Below are 12,890 nucleotides of genomic sequence, written 5' to 3'. Positions count from 1 at the left end.
ATCTTTACAACGCAGGCCGGAGGGTTGTTTTGCAGTTGTGTTGAGTGCACATCACACATTCAGGGCCCTTTAAAGACCCGGGTTGATTGGAAGGACCAAAATTAAAAGCAATCTGATCCGGCCTCACGCCAGATCCCTGCGGATTTTCTCCCTATCCCATTTCCATCCACCGTCACAATTTGAGAGTCTGCCTGATCTGATCAGATTCCCCTCTGGGAGAGGTGTGATGCCAAGGTTAGGAGGACGCCAAGTTGTGGGCAACTTCTCGATCTGCCCATCAGCAGTCTGAGAAACGCTGGCTCTGAGTTTTCCACATCGGCCTCTTGGAAAAAACAAGTTCCTCGCTGTTTGCAACCTGGCAGAGTCCCTGGGACATCCGGCCTCCGTCGCCTGGTAGACGTGGCTTTTCCATGCTGAGGCGGCGAGGCCCTCCTGACCCAGTCGCCTCCTCTCCGGTCCCTTTCTGGGCCTCGCCCCTGGGGACTGCGCCGCCATGCTGCACCTGCTGGCTCTTTTCCTGCACTGCCTCCCGCTGGCCGCTGGGGACTACGACATCTGCAAATCCTGGGTGACCACGGATGAAGGCCCCACCTGGGAGTTCTATGCCTGCCAGCCCAAGGTGATGCGCCTGAAGGACTATGTCAAGGTGAAGGTGGAGCCCTCCGGCATCACGTGTGGAGACCCCCCTGAGAGATTCTGCTCCCACGTAAGTCAGCCCCACCCCGCCGTTCTGTTCGCTCAGGCCAAGTGGGTGGGGGTCTGGGCCGGACCCTGGGGGTGGGTGAGCAGAGCGGGAGGACCAAGATGCAAGGTTGGCTCTCCTGCATGTAGGTTTGGGATCAGGTCTCTGTCCCAGCTTGGAAACGTGCCAAAGCAAAGGCGGCCCTGAGGATGCTGGGGTCACGTGACATGGCTCTTTGGGGTGGGGAGATTCTTGGCCAGGTGATCGCTAGATCCTCTCCTCTTGGGAAAACCACAGTACTAGTCCGTTCCCCAGCCTTGCAGATAAGCCCCGCCTCTCTCGTAGGAAGTCAGCATCTGGGCGAGCGAGCAGAGTACTATTTGCAGCGTTGCACTCTGACCTCCCTCGGTTCGTCCCTCTGTGGTACCACCTCCTCTTCCACCCAATCCAATCCAGCAAACAGGTTTGCCGAGCGAGGGAATGCCAAGCACCGGGCCAGCGCTTCGCAGGGGGGATTTTGATGGCAGTGCAGAGGGGATTCGTAAGGGAGGACGGAAGGGGTCAGAGCAGGGCGGGCGGTGTGGCTGGTACCATTTCTGATTCCACCCCTATGTGCAGTGACCACAGTCGCTGGTTAAGTCAGGGGGGAGGCAGGCTTTCAGGCGTTGTCACCTGAGTCCCTAGTTAGAGAAAGTTGGAGTCTTAGAGCCACAGAGTACATCCGTACTCAAGTAACATTAACAACAACAACAACAACAATAATAATAGCGGGGACCATTTGTGCAAGCCCCTGAGTGTGGAGGCTAAGAGCTCAATACGAGTCATTCCATGGAGTCCTCCACTCGGCTGAGCTGGGCTGATCCTGTGTTGTACAAAGTAGGAGTTTCAGGGGGTGAGCTCTGGACCAGTGGCATCTCTGGGCCACTACTCCATCACCTGTGAAGTGTGTACACTAACAGCACACACTCAAGTCACTGTAAGGAGTAAGTGAGCTAATGCACCCTAAACTGCGCAGACTAGGGTCTGGCGCAGAGCAAGTGCCCCTAGGTGTTAGCTATTGTCATCCCCATTGTACAGATGGAGAAACTGAGGTCCAAAGTCACAGCCCAGGAAGTGATGAAGCTATGATTTGAGTGTCTGGCTCCAGAGTCACTGAGCTAATCTGCCTCCCGAGAGACACCTTCCCACTGGGCAGGGCCCCAGGTCGGGTGGGAGGCTGGACAGGGGAGCCAGGCTGCAGGAGCCACAGGAAGGGCTCAGTGTCATCCTCGGGCGGCTGCTGCCTTCACGTGTCCTGCGGGGAGCCACCAGGTCTCTGGGTTTATGGCTGGACAGAGCCGATGTCCCCACTCGGCTCCTGAGGAGGCCTCAGTCCCGCGGGGCGCTTGGGTCCTATCCTAGAGCAGTCAGCCTGGGAAGGTAGGTTCCCACTTGGATGGTCAGCAGTCAGGAGGCTGTCACTGTGGGTGGTGGCTGGGCTGGGGGGAGCTAGCTGGGGAGAGAGAGAGGGAGGGAGGAGAAAGCAGCAAAGGGCCAGGAGCCAGGGACTGGAGAGTCCCACTGCACTGAGGACCCCAGGGCTTTGCTGGCTCAGGGACAGTCAAGGGGGCTGGCCCCTGAAGGTCAGGGCCAAGGCCAGCACCGGGGGAGCCCAGCTCTGAGTCCACATCTGAAGCTGACTGCCCACCCCAGCTCATGTAAGGACTTCTCCACACACTCCCTGAGCAGAGTCAACCGCTGCCTCTTGTATTCAGAGTCTTGACTGTACTTCTTCTTTTGAATATTAATCGTCTTAATGTGCGGAGGGCGGGGCCGTGGGGCGGGGTGCCTAAATCATAAATCACTGGACCAGCTTCTGGTCAAGGCTTGAGGGGTGGAGATGACCATCAAATGCAAGTCTGAGGCCCTCTCCTGGCCAAAGCTGGCTCAGGATGCCCTTGGCCCCGGGCCTCCGCCCTGCCCCCACTCTCACACACAGAGAACCCAGCGCAGCTGCCGGGGTGGAGTGGTCACCCCGCCACAGTCCTGATGCCACCTAGCATGGGTCCTTGAGCTGTGCAAGGAGCATTCATGCCCCTCCTGTCCTCTCCTGGGAAGACCGGTGAGGAGGGAGCAGGGGAGGAACAGCATCTCCCTCGGTGTCCTGACACCTGTCTGATGGACTTAAATATTTCATGATGGGCTGCCATCCGGCTCTGCCCTTGATTACAAACGTGCAGCCAACGAGGATGGGGAGGCTGCCTAGGCTGGCTTCTGCAGGGAGGAGGGGGTCACGTCCAGATGGATTCAAACCCCCACCCCACCCCACTGTTTACTGCAGCTTCCCTAAGCAGGTTCTGTGCATGTCTCATTAAATCACCTCTAGGATGCTCTGAGGTGGGGACTCTTCTAATCCCATTGTAGGGATTAGAAAGCGTGGGCTAAATCCCGCCAAGGTCACTCGGTCTGGAGGGCGGGCTGGGACCTTGTACGTGGCCAGGACCCGTGCTTATGCACCCGACGGCCCAGCCTTCCCTCTCTGAGCTTTGGTGAAGCAGAGATGGTGGTGTAGGCAAGTCACAGTGCCAGTGGAAAGATGCAGCCTGGCCATGGGTGTCCTGGCACGTAGTAGGTACTCAATGTGTGGTAGCTGTTATTTGCTTACCATTGTGGCTATTATGTCCTTGGTTGTGTCCGAGCCTTTGTCTCTTTGCCTCTCTCCAGCCTTGGGGACACCACGCCCTGTATTCCTGGTCTCAGGGCAGCAGGTGGTGGATGTGTGCTCAGGAAGCGTTCACTCCTCTAGCCATGGCCGGTGGCGCCACCAGGGGGCGCCCTAGTGGTACCCAGGTGGCCCTCTGCCCCCTTAGCCTTACAGTAGCCCAGTGGGTCCCTGTTTCCTGGCACCCCTCCTGCGGCGAGTGCTGGGCCTGTCCTAACATCCACCCAAACGGAGCATGAGCCCTGGGGCACCCTGAGGTTGCAAGAGGGGCCACAGAACGACTGCCCCTTTCAGACTTCAGTGTGCAGACCCTCTCTCCCCCCCTGGACTTGTGTACTTCCGCAAGGCCACCTGAGAACTGAATTGTAAATTCCAGCCTGGGGAGGAAGGCGAGCGGGGAGGAAGACCAAGATAAATGAACAAAAAACCTATTGGCTCCAAATGCACAATGAGAATTAATAGGGCTGAGCTCTCAACCAAGGATTCTTGGGCAAGGGCGAAATTTCAATGAAGGCTGCGGGAGAAGGCGGGTGGCCTCCCACCCCTGACTCCCAGGGCCTGGTTGGAGAGGGCCAGCCTTCTGAGAAGGAGGGAAAGGCAGCGCCCGCAAGGGCTTCTCAGCCCCTAGCAGGACCCCTTTGGGATGGGGAGGGCACTGTTGGGTTAGGGGAGCAGCCCCGCAGAGCTTCGAAAGAGCGGTCGCCGGCCAGCTGCCTGCGCTGCCGTGAAAGGAAGGGGGAAACCCTGTCCTCACGCCTTGAGGCTCAGGAGAGAGACGGTGAGAAAAGAGGGTGGGGGGCATAGACCAGGCAGGTGGTGTTGAAAATGATCCTACAGCTAGCTACACACTGCTGCCTGAAGTGTAGTCCCTGGACTCACCTTGTTAGAGATGCAGACCCCCGGGCCCCGCCCCGGACCCGCTGAGCCAGAGCTGCATTTTAACGAGAAGTCCAGGTAATTCGGATGCACGCGGGGAACGCTCGGAGGAACGCTGCTCTACGTGATCTGTCAGTCATGGGTGATACTTACTATTGATGATGGACAGACAGGAGGCCTGTGGTTGCCACGGGACCTTTGCAGGGTAAGGAGGTGTCGCCACTGCGGAAGGAGGAAAGCAGAGAGCAGGAGGGGTGGAGGTCCCAGGGGTGAGGGGTGAAGCTGGGAGCTCAGATTCCTGAATGTGGGAGACCTGGCGGAAGGTTCCAGAAAGGTGGTGTGCTATCCCGACAAGAGCCACAGGCCTGGAATCTGAAGACCGGAGCTTGCATCCCAGCTTTGCTGCTTGTGGGCTGGGTGATCTGGGGCAAGTCTTTCAATTTTCTGAGCCTCAGTTTCCCCACGTAATGGGACATGGCTGCCTTGCCCTGCCCCTGACTTCCTGGGAGAAGGAAGCGCTTTTCAGAATATCGGAAAGCGCTTAGAGAGCGCAAGTTCTCTTCTAGGGTGAGGCTTTGATGGTGTCGTTGATCCAGTCTTGAGCATCTTGCTTTTTCCACGGTGAAATAGCTGAACATTAAATGTCTCATCTAAGGAGACTTGCGCACACAGAGGTGCCTGGGTCTTGGTGCACAGGAAAACCCAGAGATGGTCACGAAGGCGCATCTTAGAGCCCACGTCTTCCTCAGAACCTGCTTTGCCTTCTCTGCGCCTCCGTATACCCAGACGCAGAGCAAATGGCCCCATCCCTACCCCATGGGGTCTGCTGGGCTGATGACTGCAGACGGCCGGTGGGTCCCGGGGGCCTCAAGCCCCTCCCCACCATGACACTGAACACCACGTGCAGAATCAAGGTCACAGATGCCACGCCTCCTGCCAGGCCTTGATGTTCACGAAACGTTTCCATCCAGCAGCACTGAGCTCACCAGCCCACTGGCTCGGGTCTCCTTTCCCCTCTGTGTTCTGCCCCCAAACCCACAGAGGACAGCCTGGGGAACACCCTTCCCCACCCCTCCCTCCTCTCCCCGTCACAGCCCTCCCGTCCCGTTTCCGGGGCTGACCTCATGCCAGGTACAGCTGTGATGGGACAGTGCAATAACTCCTGCAAATCCAAATAAACAACAAGAGAAACACAGCAGGTGTTAAGGGTGGTGCACAACTAACTAGGAGTGGGTGAGACTGAGACCTAACGTAAGGAGCTTGAGAAGGATGAGGGCGTGACCCGCTCCCCCCCCCCCCCACCGCACCATATGCTCTAGCTCACCACAGGGTTTCCTGCCTCCTTGCCTTGGCCCGTGCTGCCTCCTCCGCCTTCTTTGCTTCCTTCATTTCCGAGGCTTTCGTGTTTACCTAGATTACCTCAGTTTTTGAGGTTCAGGTTGGACCCCCCCCCAGGAGGCCGTCCTTGACTCCCTAGCCCAGGTGATTAGAAGGCCCCATCTGGTCACAACTGTGTCATTGGGCTTACAGAAGTGGCCTACTGGTTAAGAGTTCAGGCTCTAGAGGCAGAGAGGTAGAGGTTGGAATCCCCTGCTGTGTGACCTTTGGCGTGAAGCTTAACCTCTCTGAGTCTCATTTCCTTAAATGGGACTATTGATGGAAATATGCATTTGGAACCGTCATGAGCACAGTGCCTGGAGTCAATGGTCAATCCATGCTCGTTATTCTACTCTTGATGTTTGCCTCCCCCTTGGACTGTGAGCTCCCCAGAGGCAGGGCTGCCTTGTTTATCTTTGCATCCCTCCCTCTTGGCTCAGTTAATGCTCAGAAGGCATTTACTGAACCAATGGATGGGTGGGTGGAGGGACAGTGTGATCCAGGAAGGCTTCTCGGAGGAGGAGAGATCGGGGCTGACTCTTACAGGAATAACTAGGGTTTCAATCAGGACAGAGGAGGCACCAAAGGCCCCTACTTATCTCCATTTGAGTCCCTGTTCTGTAGGATTTTCAATCAGTTGTCACCAGGAGGTCTGCACAGTTCTGTCCTTAAGCAGGAAGTGGTGTTGGAACCTGAGCTTCCCCCAGCCCTTAGTTAAAGCCACTCAGTCTCTTGAAGTGCCCGAGGCAGGGCCCAGCCTGGGACAAGAATAGTTCCATGCATGACATCTTGTTGCTTGGTAAAGTCTCCTTCCAGGGGAGCAGACGAGTGACAGGATGGGAGCAGCGCTGCCTCCGAGGGCCGGGCCCGCACGACTGAGATCCTGGCCTCTTACTCTTCTTAAGGGAATGAGTTTGGGTCCAGACACTCCATGGAGGGTAGGGGGCAGGGCCTCTGGAGTGCCAGGGGGAAGGGAAATGGCCTGGAGGACACATCTTTCCAAAGAGTGTCAGAGACTTAGAGGTTCTAGAACTTTTCCCCAGGCTCATCCGCCTCTTCCCTCTCTACATTCCCTGGCCCTGATTTTTCATATATTTTCATTTTTCTCCCTTAATGCACGTATAACACAAGCTGTCTTGTTAAGTCCCACGTGTGACGAGGCAGGGGGTGGATGGATGGATGGACAGGCAGGCCACTCCAGCTGTGGGTGAGAACTTGAGGTTTGGGATGGGGCAAACGGGGGCCCATGCTCATCCCACCCCTTCTGGGTTGTGGGACTTTGGATAAGTCCCTCGTGCTCTGAGCCTCGGTTTTCTCATCTGAAAATTGGGATGATGCTAAACACAATCTCAAAGGAAGGTCGTACGGATGAGATGAGACAAAGCGTGTAGCCCTCAGCTGGGTGCCTGGCACAAAATGAATGTTTCCCGAAAGGGATTTTTTTCCCCCATCCTAGAATTTAGCGTGAGAGACAAAAGGAGTGAAAGTAGAAAATAACAGAAGAGGAGCCTATTAGCCAAGTGTGTAAGGTGGGGTAGAGTCAGCATATGCTGTGGGAGTTCAGAGGGGGAAGGCAGGGCACCGGGTTGGTCTGGGTTGGTCTATGACCTTGAAGGGTTGGAGGATTCAGAAGAGTGATGATGAAGCAGAAAGAATCGCAATTGCAGAGATGCAGGTAGGGCTCCGTGTGACATGAGGGGAGAGCGTGTGGGTGATGGGGAGGGGATGACCCACTCCACCTGTTTGTTTCATCACCCCACCCCCCACCCCGCTCCCTGTAAGCCTCTGGGTGGGACTGTTATTGTGCCATTGGATGGAGGAATAGACCAAGGTTCCCCAAGGCCCACTAATGGTGGAGCTGGGATGCAACCTTCCTCTGCCTGGTTCCTAACTACTCTCTAGTGTCAGGGGGGTTAGGCCAAGGGTGTCGGGGGAGGAGGGGAGGGGCAGAGCAGTGGGCATGCAGAGACCTGAGGGAGCCCACAGGGCATGGGATTCCTGAGCCACAGGGCCGAACAGAGCTTGGCAGGCTCAAAGAAGCAGGTTCCCTCACCCTCACTGCCCCAGTAACGGGGTCCAGGCTGCAAAGCTCTGTTCCTGTCCCACAGCCCAGGACCCAGGCTTTCCTGCCTCAGATCTGGCCAGGGCCCACTTGGCCCACGAGGATGCTCAGCTCCCACCTGGAGGGGACCGGAGTGATGGGGAAAGTGGGAAATGCAGATGATGCATGGGTCTGTTCAGCTTTGGTTCGCAGGTTCTGATTTGTTTTTCATCACAGCGTATTTGCTTAAATATATGCAAACGTGTTTCTAATTCCCCAAGCACACACCAACTGCTGGCGCTGGTGGGGGGTGGGTGGCGTGCCAGAGTAGCATGAGCGCAGGATGCGAGTGGGGCAGTGCTGGGCCCCGACAGAGTCTCCTCGCTGCTGGGACAGCTCCTTAGCCTCAGTTTCCCCAACTGTGCAACGATGGGGTTTGGCTAGATTAACCACTTCACCCAGCATCCCTGCGTGATTGTAAGATACATTCTCGGAGTTTGGTAAAAATCTATGCTGGGGTTCAGCCTTGGTCTCAAACAGACAAAGTGAGGGGCTCCAGTGCAGACAGAAGGGTTCCAAGTGCATATCCTGTGCTCAGCACAGCACTAGGCTTTTTTTCAAGTTTAAATCCCTTTATTATAGTAGTCTATTAAAGGAAAATCAAAACAAAGAAAAACAAAGCTGAGGGCTAAAAACATAACGGTACATCACATCGTTTCCCCTTGGTTTCTGCTTCTAAATTCTTTTGCAAATTTTTTAATTGAGGTATAATTGACATAGAAGATGGCATCCGTTTTAGGTGTACTGTACGACGTGATGATCTGAGGTAGGTACATGTTGTGAAAGGATTACCACTGTAAGTTTAGTTAATATCCATCACCATGCACCATTAAAATGTTTTTCTTGTGGTGAAGGCATTTAAAAATATTTTTTAATTAAAAGAATTGAGGTGATCGTCACCTAACATGAAATGAACCATTCAGTTTTTTAAAGTTGGGGTAAAACATATGACATAAAATTTGCCTTTTGAACCATTTTTAAGTCGTGCCATTTAGCACATGCATGATGTTGTGTAACCAGACGGGAAACCCCGTCTCCCTCAGCAGCCACTCCCCGTTCCTCCTTCCCCCAGCCCCTGGCAACCACTAGTCTGCCTTCTGTCTCTCACATTTGCCTATTCCAGACATTTCATGTAAATGGAACCATGCAGCGTGTGACTTTTTGTATCTGGCTTCCTTCACTCGGCATAACGTGCTCAAGCTTCATCCATGTCGTAGCTCGTACCAGTACTTCATTCCTTTTTACGGCCGAATAATATTCCACCGTATGCGCTACCACGTTTTGTTTATCCATTCATCGGTTGCTGGGCATTTGGGTTGTTTCCACTTTGGGGCTATTATGAATAATATTGTTAGGAACATTTACGGACAAGGTTTTGAGTGGACATATGTTTTCATTCCTCTTGGGTCTATACCTAGGAGTGGAATTGCTGGGTCATATGGTAATTTTATTTTTTGTTTGTTTATTTTTTAAATAAGTTTATTTATGTGTTTGTTTATCTTTGGCTGCGTTGGGTCTTCATTGCTGCGCGCGGGCTTTCTCTCCGGTTGCAGCGAGACGGGGCCCCTCTTCATTGCAGTGTGCAGGCTTCTCATTGCGTTGGCTTCTCTTTGTTGCGGAGCATGGGCTCTAGGCGCATGGGCTTCGGTAGTTGTGGCACGTGGGCTCAGTAGTTGTGGCTCGTGGGCTCTAGAGCACAGGCTCAGTAGTTGTGGTGCACGGGCTTAGTTGCTCCGCGGCATGTGGGATCTTCCCGGACCAGGGCTCGAACCCGTGTCCCCTGCATTGGCAGGCGGATTCTTAACCACTGTGCCACCAGGGAAGTCCCCATATGGTAATTTTAGATTTAAGTTTTTAAGGAAATGCCAAACTGTTTTCCAGGGCAGCTGCACCATATTACATTCCTACCAGCTCTGTACAAGGGTTCCAATTTCTCCAGGTCCTTGCCAACGTTTGTCATTTTCCATCTTTGTTTTTTACTATAATGGCTAACCTGGTTGGTGTGAAGTGGTATCTCATTAGGATTTTGATTTTCATGTCCCGAATGACTAATGATGCTGGATATTATGTGCTTATTGACCATTTATATATCTTCTTTGGAGAAATATATATTCAAGTCTTTTGCCCATCTTTTCATTGGGTTGTCTTTCTGTTGTTGAGTAGTACATGTTTTTTATATATTCTGGATACTAAATCCTTATCAGATATATGATTTGCAAATATCTCCCCCATTCTACAGATAATCTTTCATTCTCTTGATTGTGTCCTTTTAGGCACAATTTCTTTTTTTATTTTAGTGAAGTCTAATTCGTCTCTTTTTTCCTTGTGCTTTTGGTGTCATATCTAAGGACTCATTGCTAAATTCAAGCTCACGAGTGCTTACCCCTATGTTTTCTTCTAAGACTTTAATAGTTTTCGCTCTTATAGTTAGATCTTTGATCCATTTTGAGTTAATTTTTGTATATGATGTCAGACAAGCGTCCAACTTCAGTCTTTTACATGTGGATATACGCTTTTCCCAACACCACGTGTTGAAAAGACTATTCTTTCCCCATGGAATGGTCTTGACACCCTTGTCGAAAATCAGTTGACCATAGACGTGTGGGTTTATCTCTGGACTCTCAGATCTATTCCACTGAGGCACTGAGCAGTCTATGTGCGGTATTTCATCTAACCCTCCCAAATATCCCTCATGGTGGAAACAACCTTTATCTTACTGTCCCCATTTTACAGATGAGAAAACTGAGAGTCTAATACTGAGTGGCAAAGTCCAGGCCCAAACTCAGACCCTAGTCCTTCAACCTCCCGAGGAGGGAGGAAGTCCAAACGCTCACCCCTCCTCCCTCCCTTTCTCTCCCACCTCCGTCCTTTCCTCCCTCTTTTGCTCCTTTTTTCCTAACTTATCCTTTAAGCTGGGATGTTAACTGTGATTCCCAGAGAAGGGTATCTGGGGAGGGGATGTCATGACCTGTGACCTCTCTGGTCTCCAAATATCTCCTGCCTCCACTTCACCTCCTCCCCTCCCCTGCTCATCAGGGCACCAGATTCTGTGTCTCCATCTTTGCACAAAGTAGGCGATAAAGAAACGCTGGTGATAATTATCCCTCATCTCAAGTAGATGGTGCAGTTGGGAAGGGGTCTTAGAGATTACCTAAACCAGAGGAACCCCGATATCTCTAAGCACATTACAGTGGGACTAACTATTCAAGGGAAAGTGGGTGCCTGGAACCTGGCCGCTGGTACCCTCTGCCCCTGCCCCGGACCCCTGAGCCCCCACCCCCGGAAATCCTAGGGCTCCTGTGAACACAATACAAAACCACTAATAGTGTCCAACGTCTGCCCCATTTCCTACATGGGGAAACTGAGGCCCGACGGGATGGACTGACTTCCTCGGGCCCCAGTGAGGGAGCAGCAGACCTGGGAGGTTCAACCGTAAGCTATGGACTGGAGCCCTGGGGACATGAGGCCCTCCACACCAGGTCCCCGTACATCCAGTCACCTCCTGGATTTGACCACATGTGGTGGCATTCGGTGGGGGACCTGGAACGCCTCCCAGCGCGCGGTGGAGCCACACCTTCAGGGTAGGCATGGCCGTAAGGTTAAGGTTTGCTCTCTGGCCTGCTCAGGTGAGCTCTCACACCTGTGTGTAGCCCCTGGTGACCCAGCCCTGCTCAGAGCTGGCTCTTGCAGGCCCTGGGGATCTTAAGGCCCCTGCCCTGGCCCGTCCGCAAGCTGTGGTTCTCCTTGCTGTGGCAGCACTGTGAAAGGTGGACAGGAAGGGGATGTTTGTGGGAGGTGGGCAAGGCCAGGGGTGAGGCAGGATGGGGGGCAGAAGGTTAGGGATCAAAGTCAGCCTCGGCGATTACCCTCCGATGTCGGGCTGGGGTGCATGTGGTCCAACCCCGGCCCGCAGGTGGGAGCTTCAGGAAGCAAGAGCCGGGGACACACTCTCATGTGTCTCACCACACGCTGGTGTTTCTCCCACCCGCCCCATCTCGTGGGTTTTGGCTGCCATTTCCCGAGGCCTCCCTGTGGGCCGGGTACCCTGCATGTGCACTTTCTGTGCATGGCGTTTGTGTTTTCTCCGCAGCACTGGGACGGGTATACTGCAGATGAAGGGAGGGAGGCTCAGAGAGGTGGAGAGACTTACCCAAGTTTGCACAGCAGTGACAAAGCCAGGATCTGTCTCCGGGGCCTTGACCACTGTCCCATCCTGCCTTGTCAAAAGTCGGGATCACTGTCCTTGGGGACCCGAGATCCCAAGGTGCAACCACGTCACCCCTCAGGGCCTCGCTGGTAGGAAGGAATTAAATCCACGTTTGTGGATCCCTCCAGATCTACACCTGGGGCTTTCTAGAGCTGCCCTTCCTATTAAAGCGTCCTGGGCCCGTCTGCAAGGACCTGGCATTCTTCTCCCCCAGCGCAGTTTGTCCTGGGGGCTTTGGGACAATTTGGACCCCCTCGGTCCTGCATTCCAGCTCCCTCCTGTTGCCTGAATCACTTGTCCACTTGACTCCAAGTGTCAACCAGGGAAATAAAAGGAAATGAAACACGACCAGGGCATTTCCCCTCGGTCGTAGCAGAAGTCCGTTTTGGGGCAAAAGATGAAAAAGAGGAGAATGAGAGATGGAGCCTGCAGGTAACCCCAGAGCCTCGTCAGCCACGGCAGCACGCCCCCACCTGAGCCCACAGAAAGGGCATGGTGCCCACGTGGGAGACTGCAGGTTCCTGAATTGTCCGCTCCTTCTGGGGAATCAAGAGACAGCAAAGGCAGGTGACGGCAGGAGGAGAAGCCAGTGGGCCAAAGAGCATGCCCTGTTCCCACCCCAGGCACCCTCTAAAACCCCTTGCCAACAGCTCCGAGGCTGGCGTCTTGCTGGGTCTGGGCTTCTGGGGATCAGGCTCCACGCTGGACTGGCTGCCAGGGGCTGGGTGCCCTTGGGTCTCGTCCCTGCTTTGGGATGTAAACTTCCTGCCTTCACCAGAGGGGGTCTATGTATTCACCCTGCAGACCCCACTGCATTCCTAGATCTTGCTTCTGGCTTTTGGGACTTTCAGACTTAGAGGGAGGAAGAGGGAGAGGCACGGAGAGAGCAATAACCTCCCAGGCACTGGAGGACCCGGAGGGGATGGGCAGAGGCAGGACACCAACC

General features: G+C 54.1%; 1 protein-coding gene across 3 annotated transcripts in view; it reads left to right on the top strand.

The window, feature by feature from the left end:
• Positions 1-493: 493 nt before the first annotated feature.
• NTNG2 (netrin G2) overlaps positions 494-12,890 on the top strand; it is a gene marked incomplete at its 5' end in the record, with an annotated part of 69,352 nt that continues 56,955 nt past the window's right edge. For all 3 annotated transcript variants that reach the window (XM_082656773.1, XM_082656772.1, XM_082656774.1), the window contains one exon: positions 494-706. In XM_082656773.1, coding sequence (XP_082512899.1) covers positions 494-706 — 213 coding nt within the window. The remainder of the gene's footprint in view (positions 707-12,890) is intronic.

This window comes from Grampus griseus (genome assembly GCF_964374135.1).
Source record: "Grampus griseus genome assembly, chromosome: 6".
Lineage (NCBI taxonomy): Eukaryota > Metazoa > Chordata > Mammalia > Artiodactyla > Delphinidae > Grampus > Grampus griseus.
Note: the sequence above shows the minus strand (reverse complement) of the source record. Positions and strands in the feature narration are given on the sequence as shown.